This window comes from Acomys minous, assembly GCF_964271855.1.
Source record: "Acomys minous genome assembly, chromosome: 6".
Classification (NCBI taxonomy): domain Eukaryota; kingdom Metazoa; phylum Chordata; class Mammalia; order Rodentia; family Muridae; genus Acomys; species Acomys minous.
Window position 1 is genome coordinate 89,701,978 of NC_140487.1, and position 16,117 is coordinate 89,718,094.

The window sequence follows — 16,117 nt, forward strand, 5'->3', positions numbered from 1 at the left end:
CTCATCCTGTGCATGGACTTTCAAATCTCTTTTCTGTTCATACTTTGGAGATTTCTAAGTCAGTATATAAACAAGCTGATTGAATAAATTATTTTCCTTCACAGATTCAAACAAAACAAAAAACAAAACAAAACAAAAAACCCAAACAAACAACCCCCCAAAACCTCCACCTTCCTAGGCCCCATTAGTTAAGACGAACAGGCGCCAGGCTACAGATAGCCAAGGCACAGGTGGGCAGACATTCACTAAGGAGGAATGGTGTGCTAAGTCCAGAGGAGTCATATCCAGCTCAATATTCAAGAGGCTAGAGGATGTAACAGGCAGCCCAGACGGGTGTGATGAAATCCCTAGGGGTGGGGAGATGGAGGAGAAGCAGTAGTCTGCACCAGGAATGGAGGGAAAGAGAAATACTCAGATTAGGTCCCTCCCCTCTAGGCTTTCAGGACATCCTCTTGCTTAGGGCACAAATTGCAACTGTCTCCTTATTTTCCTTGGCTTCTCCAGCCTGAGATCTTTACGATCAGAAGCTTTATGTTATTATGTGGACTCAAGCAGAGTTCCGGGAGTAGAAAGAGTATGTAATTGGATAAACACGAATTTTAGAATGGGGAGGTAACATATACCAGTATAGTTAAGGACATGATAAAGAATACGGAATCTGATTTGGCCACAAGGTCTCTAGCTAGTATTCTAAATCTTGGTCTTAACATTTACAAAATGAGATAATAATGGCTTTTACTTTTGTCAGTTGAATCTTCCCAGAGGCAGACGTGGGACAGTTCATAGTAAAAGAGACTTATTATTTTATTTAGAAAATACAAGGGAAGAAGAACAGAAACAGAGACTGGTAGTCTCAGATAACAACACAAAACATATAAAAGGATGGCCAAACCTGTAGAGAGTTCTGGAGCAAAGATTTCTCATGAGCAGAGTCCCTATCCTGGGCAGAAGTGGCCAGGACGTATTATATCACACCCAAACCCTGCTCAGTCATTGGCTGTGGCCGCCCAACAACTGTAGCCTGCCCAGACAGGAGGCCAGATGCTGCTGAAGATGCTCAAGCTAAAAAAACAAAACAAAACAAAACAAAACAAAACAACAACAACAACAACATTAGCAAAGAAATTAGTCACTATTCAAGTTTGGCCAAAAACTCAAATGTTGAAACATAAAGTTGTACATAACTTTATGAATAAAAATAAACTATTATTTAAAATATCTTCTCCAGCACTTTCAGTCGCTTAGATTTAGACAGAGTATCACATGGACTTTGCTGTAAACAGTCTATCTGTCCTGCTGAATTTGGCCTTTTTATTTGAGGATTGATATTACAATCTCAAGAGAAACCCAGGGAGACTGAGGTTTCTTCTGTGTTGGGTGAATTTCTTAACTCATAGAGTTATTTTCTGCCAGCAATTAAATGTGTGTTTACATTTTCCTCCTCCATCAAGAGAAACAGGAAACATTAGCTCGAATGAGGTGTCCAAATCCTGGTTGAGTGCTCTCAGACATTTAGAGTTTCCAAGAGAGCTTTGGCATAGCCATTTTCCATGAGCTAGAGCAAGTATGAGGAAGGTGGGCTCTGGGCTCACAAGGCATAAAGAGAGGAGTTCACTGTGCCACTGAATTCTGAGATCTGTTTGAGAAGTAGCAAATGACAGTGGAGGGTAGGGGAGCTCTGCCAGGCGAGATGAGAAAGTGGCAGCTAGGACCCCATCTTGTAGCTTCTCCATGGAAAAGTGCCCAGACCAGCCTCCACATGGAAAGGGCAGCAGCTTCTGCGTGACCGAGTCCATAGCCATTGCTCAGGACCTTGGTTCTGAGGGCCCCCAGGAGCACCTCACGGTGGGATATGCTGGCATACCCTGAGCGGATGAGGGAAACATGGTCACACCTGCTCTTCTTAGTCAAGAATACTGAGAAAGTATTGCAGCTTCTACTGTAAGTCAAGTTTTTCATATGGAGGTGGTCAGGTGACTAAAGGACATTCTTTGGTGACACATGAAAAGGGAGAGCAAACTCTCCCCAGAACTCCAAAAATTCTAAGGTCTATATAGAGAGATTTGAAAACGTATTCTTGTTTTTTAACTGATGGCAGTATAATCTTTTTAAAAATTGACCTGAGATCTACCTTACACCAAACTGACCATTTTTAAGCGAATGATCGATGGCGGCAAGCGCATCCATATTTTTGTACAGCCACGATCATTATGTAGTTCCAAACAAGTGCTTAATTTCAAAGTAAAACCACCTATTCACAAAACAGTTTCTCCCGGTTCTCTCTTTTCTCCCTCCGTGGCAAACACCGATCTGCCTTCAGCATGTCTGGATTCACCTGATCCGGGTACCAGATGCCTCAGAAACGGTCACGTGTCTGCGACCCTTTCCATCCAGCTCTTGTCACTTCACATGACTTGGAGAGTCATCCCTGCTATGGAACACATCAGAACTCTCCTCTCTTTTTTTTTTTTTTTTTTTTTTTTTTGTCAGCGAGGAATACTATATTACCTGCTCTCACCAAAATGTATCTATTCATCCACTGATAGTCATTTGGGCTGTTTCCAATTTGTCCTTTGCAAGCAGTGCTGCTGTAAACATGTGTGTATTTATACTCAAGTGTCTGTGCTCAGTTCTTTCTAGTACATTCCTAGGAGTAGTACTATGCGGATCATGTGATCGTATTGTATTTACGCTTTGAGGAACTGACAAACTGACTAAACTGCCTGCACTGTCTCACATTCCAGTTACCACACAAGTGGTTTCTACGTTTTCACCAATACTTGTTTTTATTTGTTTAGTTTTTAAAAGTTTTTACAGCCCTCCTAGTGGATATGAAGTTATATTTCATTTATAGTTTCCATTTGCATCTCCCTATGATTAATGGCATTGAATATTTTTCTAATGTCCTTTTTGGCTATTTTTCTTAAAGTAATAAGCAGAGACCCAAATTTAAGCTAAAATTCAGTTACATGTGAGGCTTCCAAATGAAAAAAAAAAAGCTCAATTAACATGGCAGTGGGACCAATACTTTCTATGGACCTCATTGTAACCACACACATCAGGCAATAACAAGCAAGCACAACTTAGTCCTAAGTTTTACTTCAGTTTGTTTTCCCAGCGGTGGCTGAAAACCACATTTCCATTCCAGTACTGTGTATCACAAAAACATGGTGCATAAGAAAATGCAGGTTCCACGTGGAACCAATAACTATAGGAATAGGATTCACTATATGGACCCGAAAATAGACCTGCAGATAGGAAGGCAGAAGATTGGATCTAGGATAATTCTTCAGGATTCTTCTGCTTGGGGCTGGGTGGATGGGGATGAGATTACCTAGGCTATCGAACTCAGAGACAAGAGCCCGGTGATAAAGGATTGACTCGGAATTATTATTAATTCAGGCTTCTATTTTTACTTTTTAAAATTCTTTCATTTTTATGCTTCTCTTGTAACAGCCTTCCTATGTGGAAAGCTGTAAGAGAAAAAAAGAAAAGATGACTCACAAACAAAAGGTAAAAAAAAAAAAAAGTTGCTACTCACAAGCCTTTCTCAAGTTTCAGTGTTATGGCTTTTCTTCGCTTATGCTGTCTTGCCCTCCTCTCTGCAGCACATCAGCCCAGCACTGTCTGGTTTTCTGTGGTTACGATGACGGTGTTTACACACTGCTTCGCTCAATTTGGTTGGCCAATTTACTAAGCTTGTTCTCTGGTTTAAAAATTAGAGCATGCTGTCTACTGAGCAGAGTTAGCCACGGAAGCAGACTGTGGTGCATTGTGACTCCTATTTAACACCAATTTGTGATTAGGAGACAAATCATTGACTTGTACTTTACTCTGAATTCTCACCCTTTGCAGCCTCTGATTCTTCCATTTCAAACATTAGTGAAGAAAATTATTTCAACTTGGTATAAATGTGTCAGTCTTACTCATCCCTTTACATTAATTATACTATACTCTGTATAATTTATGCTCTTAAAGAATAAATCAAATTTCTGAAGGATGAGAGAACAATTTCAATGTATGAGATTGTTCCATATATTCCTAGGTTTCTTAACCTTTGCTCTTGGCCATGCGCCCTTAAACAACATAGCAATCCTACTCAAAGTATATGAGAGTGAGTAGTTTTATTGTTGTTTGTTTGTTTTTGTTAACTTGACACAAACTTAGACATGCCCTGGAAGAGGGAATCTTAACTGAGAACATGTCTCTGAAAGATTAGCCTATAAGCAAGTCTGTGGTGGGTACTTTCTTAACTAAGGGGGGGGTGCCCAGGCACAGTGGAGGCAGTGCCACTCCTGGACAGGTGGTCCTGGGCCATAAAGCCTGGAGTCAAGCTGAGCAAGTTAAGGGGAGCAGGAAGGTAAGTAGCGCTGCCCTTTGGCTCTAACTTCAGCTCCTGCCTTCCGGTTCTTCCCTTGAATTCCAACCTTGGCTTCCCTCGATGGGTTGTAACTAAGGCAAATAAGCCCTTTCCTTCCCAAGTTAGTTTTGGTCATGGTATTTCATCACAGCCAACAGAAACCCTAGGACGGGCGTCGTTGTGGTTGTCACTCATGCTCCTCTCTAAAGTGATGGTCTGATGAGACAGAGGAACTCTGCTGAGGACACAAACTTGGAGTATGACTTTTGTTAGTATAGCCATGAACAAGGGACTTTCCGAATGCTAATTACAATGACTCCCCCGCACCTCAAAAGACCCTCAAGATAGCTGCTTTCCGAGTGATCTTCTGTTAAAAGCCAATGCTGCCAGAGATATTAGGCCAGAAAGCTGAAGATGAGGCTCCAACATTATAAAGTGTTTTGGGTGACTGGTCAGGCAGTGAACTGTCTTAAGTCAATTTGTACATTTTGGAAGCTGCTAACCCACACTGCTGGTTCACTCAGGAATTTAAGTTTTATTCCTTCTCAAATCTCTGAGGGGCATTGAAGACACGATAGTATAGTTTTACAACCAAGTTTAGTTGGTTAGGGGACAAGATTGTTTTAGATCAAGATAAAGAAGTTAAGCTATTAGAGTTGAGATAGGATAAATATTGAATCTCATTCAGAAATTTAGAACCAACAAGACAGGAAAAACACTTACTTCAAACGAGACGAATGCAGATGGCCAAGTCACTATGAATGTAACATGTATAGAACTCAGTATTCTCATGATTGCCACATGGTTCTCCTTGCTGTACATAGTTTGTCTTATACATGTGTAATAAAATTAAAAAAAAAAAGCCGATGCTGTGAGACCTGAAAGAATTTTATCACCAGACACGTGGCAGGGGGAGATCAACATTAGGAAGAAATAAAAATCCCTCCTATACCAGCAGCAGAGCAAAGAAATGCAAACTACAAGGCAGGCAAGAGACCAGAGTTGTACAGTCGTACTCTGTTCTTCAGCAACGAGCGCATCTTCATAGTGGAGACTCCTTATGCAGAGGACTTGCTAGCTAATGACCAGTCAAAAATCATTAGTTAAAAAAATGTCTTCTCCACCCAACCTTCCCTGATTTTAATTAAAATCAGTAAAAACAGCGTTAATACTTCTTGTTTAGGCTTTGATCAACTTACACTAATGATACCTTTGCTTAATAAATAATTGTATTAATTATCCACTAACTACAGAACCGGGGACCTAGTACAGGACGAGGGGCCTGGGACTCTAGGGAATGCACTGACAAATAAGGGCTAGTGTCGGCCCTCAAGGAGTCAAGTGCCTTTCTCCATCTCTGTCAACTCTGTGTATTGGGCCCCAAAGGGTTCATGGGATATTCTTAACAGAACTGCTGTAGATAAGTCGTTCTTTTAATCGATGGTAGGGCCAAGAGGAAGGATAAAAATATTATGGGTAGAAAAGTGGCAAATTTAAAAAGACAAAAGCAGATATAAAAGCATGATTTCTAAACTGCGAATAATTTACCACTGGAAGTATCGGATTTGAATGGAAGAAACTGGCTTGCCATAAGGTTAATGTAAGGGTGAAGATCGATGAAGAAAGGCCAATCGTAAACTTGGGCGTTAAATTGTGGACAGTGTGGTCCAGGGAAATAAACAGGTCAGATCTGTGTTTTAGAGATATTTACTATTCGTGATCAAACAGAAGGAAAGGGACTTGAAAGTAGTACAGACTAAAGGGGATTCTGTGGCTGACTAGCAGGGAGGTTCTGAAAAAGGGAACTCACAGGTTACTATTTAGTGTATCTACAACTTATTTCTGTGAATGATAGAAAGCATCAGTCCTAATTTTGCTTCTCTCCTTCTCCTTTGGAGAGATGACATGCTTCATTTAGGGTGGTGTGATAAATGACGTCTATAAAGAGTCCTACGCTTTACAAAAGAGTACTTAGAACATACAAATAAATATTACCTCATGTAACTTGCTTTTATGTAGGATATAAAATAACATAACTTTGAGACCAGGATGGTAAGGTTTTTGTTTTGTTTTATTTACCAGTTGCGACAGGTTTCTTTGTGGAATATTTGAAGTTGATTATGACCATGAGTTACAAAAACAGGATTGAAGCCCTTACTTACCCTGTCATTTACCACTTGCCAATTCTTGGGCAAATCACCCACTTCCTCTAGGTCACCATTTTTAAGAAGCTATGTGTTAGGATTTCAATAATAAACAGAAGGCACATTTCCTCAAAGTGACTTTGAACAAGATTTGGTAAAGAAAACTCATGAAGGGATGACGAAGGATATTGGGGCTGGCAACAGGGGAGACTTAATACTAAGTGCCTTAGGCCTTGAGAAAAAGCTATAGCTGTAGAGTGGACAGGGGTATAGCTCCATGCAACTATCATCCAAACCAGAAGCCAGTCAGGGAGCTCACCCTACCTTTTCCCACAAACACTGTTCTTATATGCCATTTATCCCAACAATGGATAGACTAGATCTTTCTATGAGCAAGAGAACTCAAGAGCTCAATGGAAGTCCATGAAGGGCTATGATTAAAAAAAAACAAAAACAAAAACAAAGAAACAAACAGAAAAACGAGACAAGGTCTTGTGGCAAATAGAATGTACCTATGACCCAAACTTAACGGCTGGCCACCCTTCTCTCATATAGGTTTGTTATGAGGCTCAAATGAAATAATATGTAAAAATACACTGCATTTTGAAAACAGACTGTGCAAATATAACCACTGTGAGATCTATAAGAAGCAATAACGAGTAATGAGACAAGACTCTGAAGGTGGACAGATGTCAGTCTTTCAGAATAAGTGTTTTTGTTTTTTTTTATTTCTGGTCAAAAATTAAAATCTAAGGACAACGATGAAACAGAAAGGGAAAATCTCCAGTACCAAATGGTTTGAGTCTAAATGAAAAAGTAGTTCTCCTAACGTGTAATGTGTTAGAAGTAACAGAGGTCAGACAGGAATCAGATGTCTATTTTTTTTCTGTGGTCCAGAACCAGCTTTTCCCATGAAACACTATTTTACTTGAAAAGAAAATAAACAAACAGAAAAACCCCAACCCCCCAGCCCCCAAAACAACAAACTTCAAAACACATCCTTTTTAACAATCATTGGCAGAGAAAATTATGTCCTTGGCATATAATCTCAGTATCTATTTTGTTATTGCTAGACATATTTTTTGGGAAATCTTAGTTCAGCACACAAGCCCTACAATCGAATTCAGAATCACGTCTTACCCTTCTTGTCCACTCCTCTTTAGCCACACTGATTCCCTTCCTGTTCCTGGAACCGCTGCTGCCTGAAAGCTGTAGCTTCGCATATTCCCTCTGCTTATTCTTCAGAGAACCAGCCACAAGGCTGACTCTCTCACTCTCATCAAATTCTGTTTGTCATTGTCTCAGTGAGGTCTACTCTGCTGGCCGGCCATGGTGGCGCACGCCTTTAATCCCAACCCTCGAGGCCAGCCTGGTCTACAAAGTGAGTTCAGGACAGCCAAGGAGAGATCTTGTCTCAAAAAACAAAACAAAACAAAACAAAACCAAAAAACAACAACAACACAAAAACCAAATCAATGAGGTCTACTCCTCAGCGTCTGTAATTCTCTAACATGCTATGCACTGTACTCTATGATTACAGTTATATTTAAGGTCTATCTCCCTTTGCTCCCTAGCACACAGGGATAGTTGAATTTTGGGGAAGCCCCCACAGCCAGGCCTGACCTACATTAGGCATTCAATAAATACGCATTGCTTCAATCAATCCATCGCGTCGTCAGTCACCTGAAATGGTTTCAGAAGGCTCAAGGACTTTAGCAAGTTTTTGTCAACGTAAGTTTCAAAGGCCACAAAAGGAAAGTTATTTTGATGTCATATTTTAAATCTCAGGGCCTCACCCAAACTTTAATTTGTTCCTACATTTTTATTTACAGGTGAAACCTCATATGAATATTACTCCTTATCACAGTTACATGTAAAAGCACTATCGTTCAGAGTCATTTTGAGTTGCATTTTCCTGGTAACCAAAGATGGGGTTAAAGACCAGATAGTTTAGTTTTACAATTAAGCTTAGTTGCTTTAAGTTGATAGAGATGAGATATGATAGGTATTGATTTACATTTAGAATTTTAAATGCATCAGGATAGGAAAGATGTTTTCTTCAAGGCTGCCAAATATAAATAGCCAAAACACTATGAATGTAACATTTATATAATTCCCGATTGTTTCATGGTTCTTCTTGCTGTAGGTAGTTTATTGTATATATGTGTAGTAATATAAATGTATATATAAAGCTGTTCTATTAAAAGAAATATGAGATTAAGCATAAATCAATACTTTAGACCTTAAGAGTATGTAACTGGGACTGGAGAAATGGCTCAGTATTTGCTGCTTTTCCAGAGGACCACGGTTGAAATCTCTGTACTCACCTGGTAGCCTACAACTCTGTAACTCCAGTTTCAGAGGAGCTGACACCCTGTCCTTGTCTCTGAAGGCACCGGACATTCAAATATTTCACGGACATACACATGCAGGCAAAACACCAATATAGACTAATAAACTTTAAAAATTAACAAGAGTTTGCAATGATTACACTTCGGATATCTGCAAGCTCTATTATACTAGCAAAATGTAAGAATTCCTCAAGGAACTGGGTACTTGGTGGCAGCTGCACTGTCAACACTAGCTACAGTGTCAACACTAGCCACGTTGACAGTTGCTCAGATGCTGTGCCAATGAACCCAAGCTAGTCATAACACACATGAATGTATTTGGGGGCCATTTTTACCGAAGCAACAGAAGTTTAGAGTTCTACACTTTTTTCTTAAACAAAATATTGTTTTCTGATGCATAAACATGCTGAGAAAAAAATGGATTTCAAACTGTAGGCACTTTAGGTGCCTCTGTGGAATCCACTGTGCTGTTGCTTTGGGTGAACAAAGGTTGCTTGTGTACCTAAACTGTGTTCATAAACTCATGGCTTGGACTGTAGAAAAAAAAAACACTGAAGGATTACCATAATTATTTTGTTGTAGCGATAAGTGGGAAGTCAAATTATGAGCTCAAATGGGAACTCGATATGAAACTATCAAAAGGCAAGTGGCTTCTTTCTAGAAAGTCAAACCTTTAACCTGAAACTATATGGCCAGACAGATTATAAAGTCACTGCATGATCATCAATGAGGAGCATGAGTATTAACGGACTTTGTCACAGAGTGAACTTAGTTTGGACAATGGCCCTAACTCTGCTTCCATTGTAATTAGTATCATATATAAAAGGTATCTGTGGTGTGAGTGTATGTTCCTGTGTGTGTGTGTGCGCGCGCCTCTACGTACATTTTGGCACATGATAAAAGTTTTGGGGTTTCTCACTGTAGCAAAAACTACAAGATTTAAATTAAAATTGAATTGTTTCAAAACTAGATTCAATATGTGGTCTATTTTATGTATTACATGGTGAACTATTTCAAAAGAGCCAACTCAGCTATTTTTATTTTTTTTTCCGTAAATACTTGTATCATGTGTCCCTCGGAAATTCATGTGTAAAATAATTATAGCCTCTAATCACTTAGAATGTAACTGGATTTTGAAATAATGGCCTGTACAGAGATCAAAAGATGAAGGAAAGTCATATATGTGAGTCTTATTAAACAATATGTATTTCTTTAAGACGGTGGGGATTATATACTGGAAGAAGAGAGACTTAAGGAAAGAAAGCCCCTAAAAACTCTGCTAACACCACAACTTTGAACATCTGGCAATCACAACCACATGGAGATGAACTGCTGTTTTAAGCTACCATTGTCTGGTACTTGTTATGGCCCCTAAAGACCTTAGTCCATTCATAAAATGGTGAACACAAGTTTAAAACTCCAGTTCCTAATCCTAAATCACACATATCAACGATAGTGGCTCCAGATACTGAGGCTTGCTTTTTATTTTTTTTGTGGCTTGCTTTTTAATAAGCTGATGTTCATATTGCAATCCTATATGATGTATTTTTTCTTAAATACACTACTATTCGAGTATTTTTCCATTAAATAGTTTCTATCATGATTGAACCAATTTAAAAAATAGAGGCGATATTTCCAACAAAATTGGCAGTAACTTGTAAGTACTCATTGCCTTTATTTATTGCTTCCATGTACCATGTAAAGTGATTTCTCAAGTCTTATGCTTGCTATTGGCTCACGCCTCACTTGCATTGTGAAGTTCTTAACCACTGAGCCATCTCTCCACGCCCTGACCCCATCATACGATTCTTGTCATTTACCTTGCGTTGTGTTCTTTCCAACAAAACTTCGAATCTGCTTTAGGCTGAGAAACTAGGGAACTAAATATATTATAGTTTTTGCCTGTATTCCCAAGGGTTAACAGTTAAAGTTTATGACAAGCTTGTGATAAGTGAGACTTACTTTAAATATTTTATTGATAAATTTTGGCTTCTGTCTACCTCAAAAGCTTTTCAGAACATCATTTTTGAGAGCTGGCACTCTAAAATCAACATGCTGTTAAGAAACCAAAGTTTCTATTTCCCAGGAACTTATTTATCTGATCAATTTCAATTTTACTGGCATAAAATTGATGATAGCTTTCTCTAGTCATATTTATTATGGCTGAAGATTCTATAACGATGTCTACCTTTTGTTCTTAAGTTTGTTTGTTGATCATCAGTTAAGAGCACTGGCTACCAGTTGGATGTGGTGAGGGTATGCCTTTAATCCCAGCACTAGGGAGGCAGAGGCAGGTGGATCACTGTGAGTTTGAGGCCAGCCTGGTCTACAAAGTGAGTAAGGCTATACAGAGAAACTCTCAGGAAAAAAAGGAGCACTGCTGCTCCTGTAGAAGATCTGAGATTAATTAACAGCACTCATGCAACAGCTCAGACCTGTCTGTATCTCCAGTTCCAGGGGGGTCGGACAGACATGTATGCAGGAACAAAAACCACTCATACACATAAAATAAACATGTTTAAAAAAAAAGAAACCAAAGTTTCTATTATATCCATGTACATTGATTTCTGACTTCTAAAGAAGAATAAATACAAGTATATACGTTTTACTAGCTGGCATGCATCAACAGTTACTATGATCTGGGCTGAAAGTACTTTGACATATCTTATTTAACTGTAAACAAAGTGTCTTAGGGCTTATTACTGTGACAAAACACCATGACCAAAGAGCAAGCTAGGGCGGAAAGGGGTTTTTTTTTTGGCTTACACTTCTAGATCATAGTCCATTATTTGGAGGAAGTCAGGACAGGAACTCAAGCAGGGCAGGAGCCTGAAGGCAGGAGCTGATGCAGAGGCCATGGAGGGGTGCTGCTTACTGGCTTGCTTCCCATGGCTTGCTCAGCCTGCTTTTTTTTATAGAACCCAGGACCCCCCAGCCCAGGGATGGCACCACCCACCATGGGCTGGGCTCTCCCTCCATTGATTGCTACCTAAGAAAATGCCTTACAGCTGGATCTCATGGATGCATTTTTTTCTCAACTGAGGCTCCTCTCTGATGTCTCTAAGTTGTATTAAGTTGACACATAAAACCAGCCAGTACACAAAGCAAAGAATTCCCTGGAAACAGGCAATGGGGAGCAAAGCCACTGAGTTTTGGAATTGCATTTACTGGACACATACAAGATCTGGCAGGTTCATAAAAAGTTTACCATGGCTTTAAGGAGGCTCCTCATAAAATATTATTATGTAAGCTCCAAATTGAATATAATCACAAGGCAAACAAACATTTTCTCTGCAAAGCATCGTTCTTGATGTTGGCCTGAAAACATAAAGTGCCTTCTCTCTATAACTCAGACAAATGCAGAAGGAAAAGGCTGAATGGGGGGGGGGGCTCTGGAAGTTAGTCACTAAACCATACAGAAGTAAGTCTCCCAAAGACGTTACCCAGCTTATCTGCAGGCTAAATGCTTAAAGTTGAGTTTCTGAGATAAGATCAAATATACAGGTCTTAATACCAAATGTGATAAGATTTGACAAAATATTCCACCGAACCCACCATTCGAATCAAGATAGTTTTTCAGTCACCTCAGGGAGTTCCTTTGTACCCCTTTCTGCTTTAATTCTTCTCACCTAGACATGTGCATATGTGTGTATAGATGAATCTATAACACACATTTGAGATAGGGTCTGGCTTTGCAGCCAAGGCTGGTCTCGAACTCACAGTCCCTTTTAGCCTCTGCAGTGGATAGCTATTTTTAAGTAAACAATACCAATGATGAAAAATAACTACAGTCAGGACAGTTAGTTTCCACATGGCAGCTACACATGTATGGCATTCCATTTAATTCTTATATCAACTTCGTAAGATTTGTACTATACCCAACCTTATACCTCAGTCTATGAATAGACTATGAGGGGGAAAAGAGAGCAAGAAATCAATTATGCAAAGCCGTATAGCCACTGAGTGATGGAAGATATCAGACCTGAACCGAGACTATCTAAGTCAGAATCCCTTATTCAAATGTATGGCCTACATACAAACGTTAGTGAGCAGTCCCAGTGCTTGTAATCTGGAGATTACAAACCAGATTACACCAGAGTGCGGGGCCAGACTGGGTAAGGACCACCTGTCTCAAAAACCAACCAACCAATCAACCAACCAACCCATCAGAGGGCTGGAGTGGAATGTGGCTGGGTGTTCAGGGGAGTGCTTGCCTAACTTTGAGTGAAGTGGTAGCTTCAAATCCCAACACACACACACACACACACACACACACACACACACACACACCCCAAACGCACACTAGGAATTAGAGGCCAACTGATCTGACTCATAACCCCACCAGAGTACCTTATCTTAACAAGCAAGCAGAGGTTCCCTGGCTAATACAAAGGCTAACTAAAGAGGATTACTTAAGAGTTCTTTAAAGGAAAGGCTGCATGTAAATCCCCGGTACCTTTGTTGAGTAGTTAAAAAATGGGGGTGGAAATCCTTTAGAGAGGTAGGTGGGTCACAACCTTATCAGTCCCAAGGGATTTTGTTAAGTGCTTTGAAAACTGAGTAGGAGTTCAACCACAGTACCCCAGGCCACCCCTGCCAGAGAACCACCAGCTAAGGTGCTGTGAGCTTTCTCCTGTCATTTTGTTAAGGAGGCAGGGAGCGAAACATCTGGATTGAACCTTTTGATTCCTCGTTACATTAATTTTATTCAGTGTTTTAAATTCAACCCACTCACATTTACAAAACACTTCACACAGACTACTTCCTCATGAATGGAGCTCCATTCACATCTCACCTAAAACATCAAACTTATTCTGAAATGACTGAGGTTAAAGCTTGTTCAGTGTCAATTTGCAAGTATTATTTTTAAAAAAGAAAAAAGGAAAAAAAAACAGGCACACGAATGCAGGAGGGTAATGCGAGGGCACTGCTTTAAACACACACACACACACACACACACACACACACACACACACACACACACACGGCAGCTAGGGTAAGGAACTCGGATGGGCTTTCAGGAACCCTTCATGCTCACACGACAAACCACTGTGGGGGCGGGCACTTAATCCCTCAGAGAGAAGATTTTATAAGAATTATTGCCCATGAGCAGTATCCGCTAACAGCTTGGGAATCAATATGACTCATCCTTCCCTTCCCCCGCCGGCGGCAGCCCCCCTCCCCCCGCCAATCTGAAGCTGTTTTCTAGAAGTCCCCTTCCCCTCCCCCTTGGCCTTTCCAAGTCCCTTAACATATGTTGGGGGAGGGGGAAGCGTAGCTTTAGCAGGTTCACGACTTCAGAGCTTGCGTTCACTAAATCTTAATTGTCTGACAACCTCCATTCCAAAAAAGAGACAATTGCAACACACGGATACCCAAGCCAACACCTGAGCCTCTTTTCTCCTTAAATGGAGCACTGCTTAAGGGCAACAGAAGTGCCAACTTCGTCTTTTCTAGAAACACAAGTCCCGGGGCTGCAGTAGCTGTTAAACGGGAAGGGCACTAAGAGGGTACACGCCTCCCTGTGACAATTAGCTAGTCACAAAGGCTGAGGGCCCCCAGGGAACCGGCGCCCGTGCGCCCTGCACCTTGGGGCCGGACTTTTTGGCGCCACTAGCTCAGCAAAGCTACCCCGGGGCGGGGAGCGATGGGAGTCGCTGTTCGGTCACCTATCTGGGGACCAGGTGAGGAGATGCACCCACTCAAATTTCAGTGGTTCTGTTAGGTCAAAGTCGAGGGGTCAGTGGCGCGTGGCCCGGAGCCCCCTGGAGAGGAGCTGGAGGCTAGTCCCCGACCCCCCCGAATGCTGGTCAGGGATGCTCGGTCCACAGGCCGGCGGCGACCACGTGGCCGGCGGGCGCCGGTGCTGGTGACGGCGGGTGGGCGGGGCGTTAGGGGAGCGCTGCGGGCGCTTGGGCTCCGCTACCTGGTTCTGGAGCCGCATCTTCGTAGAGGCGGTGTCCGGGGGGCGACGGTAGAGGCCCCGGTCGGGCGCAGCGGGCTCGTGGACGTGGCGGAGTCGCTTTGCGCCAGGTCCCGCGCAGCTCACTCGTCGTCCGCTACGCCATCCCCGCCGCCGCCTCTAGGGGGCGCTGGACGTGGAGGCGGAGGACCCACCCGAGACTCAGGTTCCCTTCAAGGGGTTGGGCTTGGGTGATATGTGTTCAGAAAGCAAAAGGAACAAGTTTTCAGTACTGAGGCTTAATGCTGTTCTTGAACCTTAAATGCTATAGCACCTTCAAGGTTCAAAGCCACATCAAGATCATTTAGACAAACTTTGTCCAGACACTGTGACAGGCCCTCTTTCTGACAAGGAATGAAGATCCTAAGTGGATGTTTCAAGCTATGTTAGGCTGTTTGCTGTGTTAAGATAACAGATTTGCTGTTTGCTGTCCAAGTCAAGTGAGGAATGGGAACGCTCTATACCAGAAACAACACCCCCTTCTCCAATAAAGCTTGTGTACTGTGGTTTCAGGTAAAGATGTTTGTTAGCAACCTTTTTGTTATTCTGTGGCCTACTAGACCATACCAGAGGCTTGAATAATCCAGCACTACTAGGCCTGTGGTAGGTCAGAGGATGGGCGTCAAATCAGTGAAAGGGACTTCTTTGGCCCTCCCTGCTTATTTTAAAATGATCACTTCCAGGATTAGGACACTCACTCTTGGATTATTGAAAATGCCCACTATTGTCTGAAGAACAACACGGGAAGTAACAATCCAAAACTCTATTTTTTAGTCACGCATAAATTAAAATACAAAAAAAAATCAAAACAAAAACAAACAAACAAAAATCCCCCCCCAAGCAACCAACTTAACAAACAACAACAAAAAAAAAAGAAGAAGAAGAAAAGAAAGAAAGAAAGAGAAAAAAGAAAAAAGAAAGAAAGAGAAAGCAAGGTGTGAGGAAGAATAGTTGGGCTAAGGTGAGCTTAGTGTGAACTTAGACCAGAACACTGACCTTTATGGATAAAGGCTCTGAAGCTGACTTGCCCCAAACCACAAGGGATTCTAGGGGGGGAAAACCCCAAACTCCCAATCTATTACTTTGTTTTACAGTTCTCAATATTCTCACATTTCCCCTATTTAAAGGAGTTTAACTTTGAAAGAATAACTCCCAAACTAGAGAAGAATGACTACATTGTAAAAGGATGAAATAACAGTAAAACAAATTTGAGGTTGGTCTCATCATAATAACACTTATTATTAAAACACATTAGCTGCATTTTCCATTGTATTTCATTCAGTTCAGGTTTTAGATGATC

At 41.2% G+C, this 16,117-nt stretch overlaps 1 protein-coding gene across 1 annotated transcript in view; it reads right to left on the reverse strand.

Annotated features, from left to right (window-relative positions):
- Window positions 1–14,898, reverse strand: part of ELAVL4 (ELAV like RNA binding protein 4) — a 139,656-nt gene extending 124,758 nt beyond the window's left edge. The window contains exon 1 of the mRNA XM_084785829.1: window positions 14,782–14,898. Within this exon, the coding sequence (XP_084641955.1) occupies window positions 14,782–14,799 (18 nt within the window). The 5' untranslated portion in view covers window positions 14,800–14,898. The remainder of the gene's footprint in view (window positions 1–14,781) is intronic.
- Window positions 14,899–16,117: the final 1,219 nt, after the last annotated feature.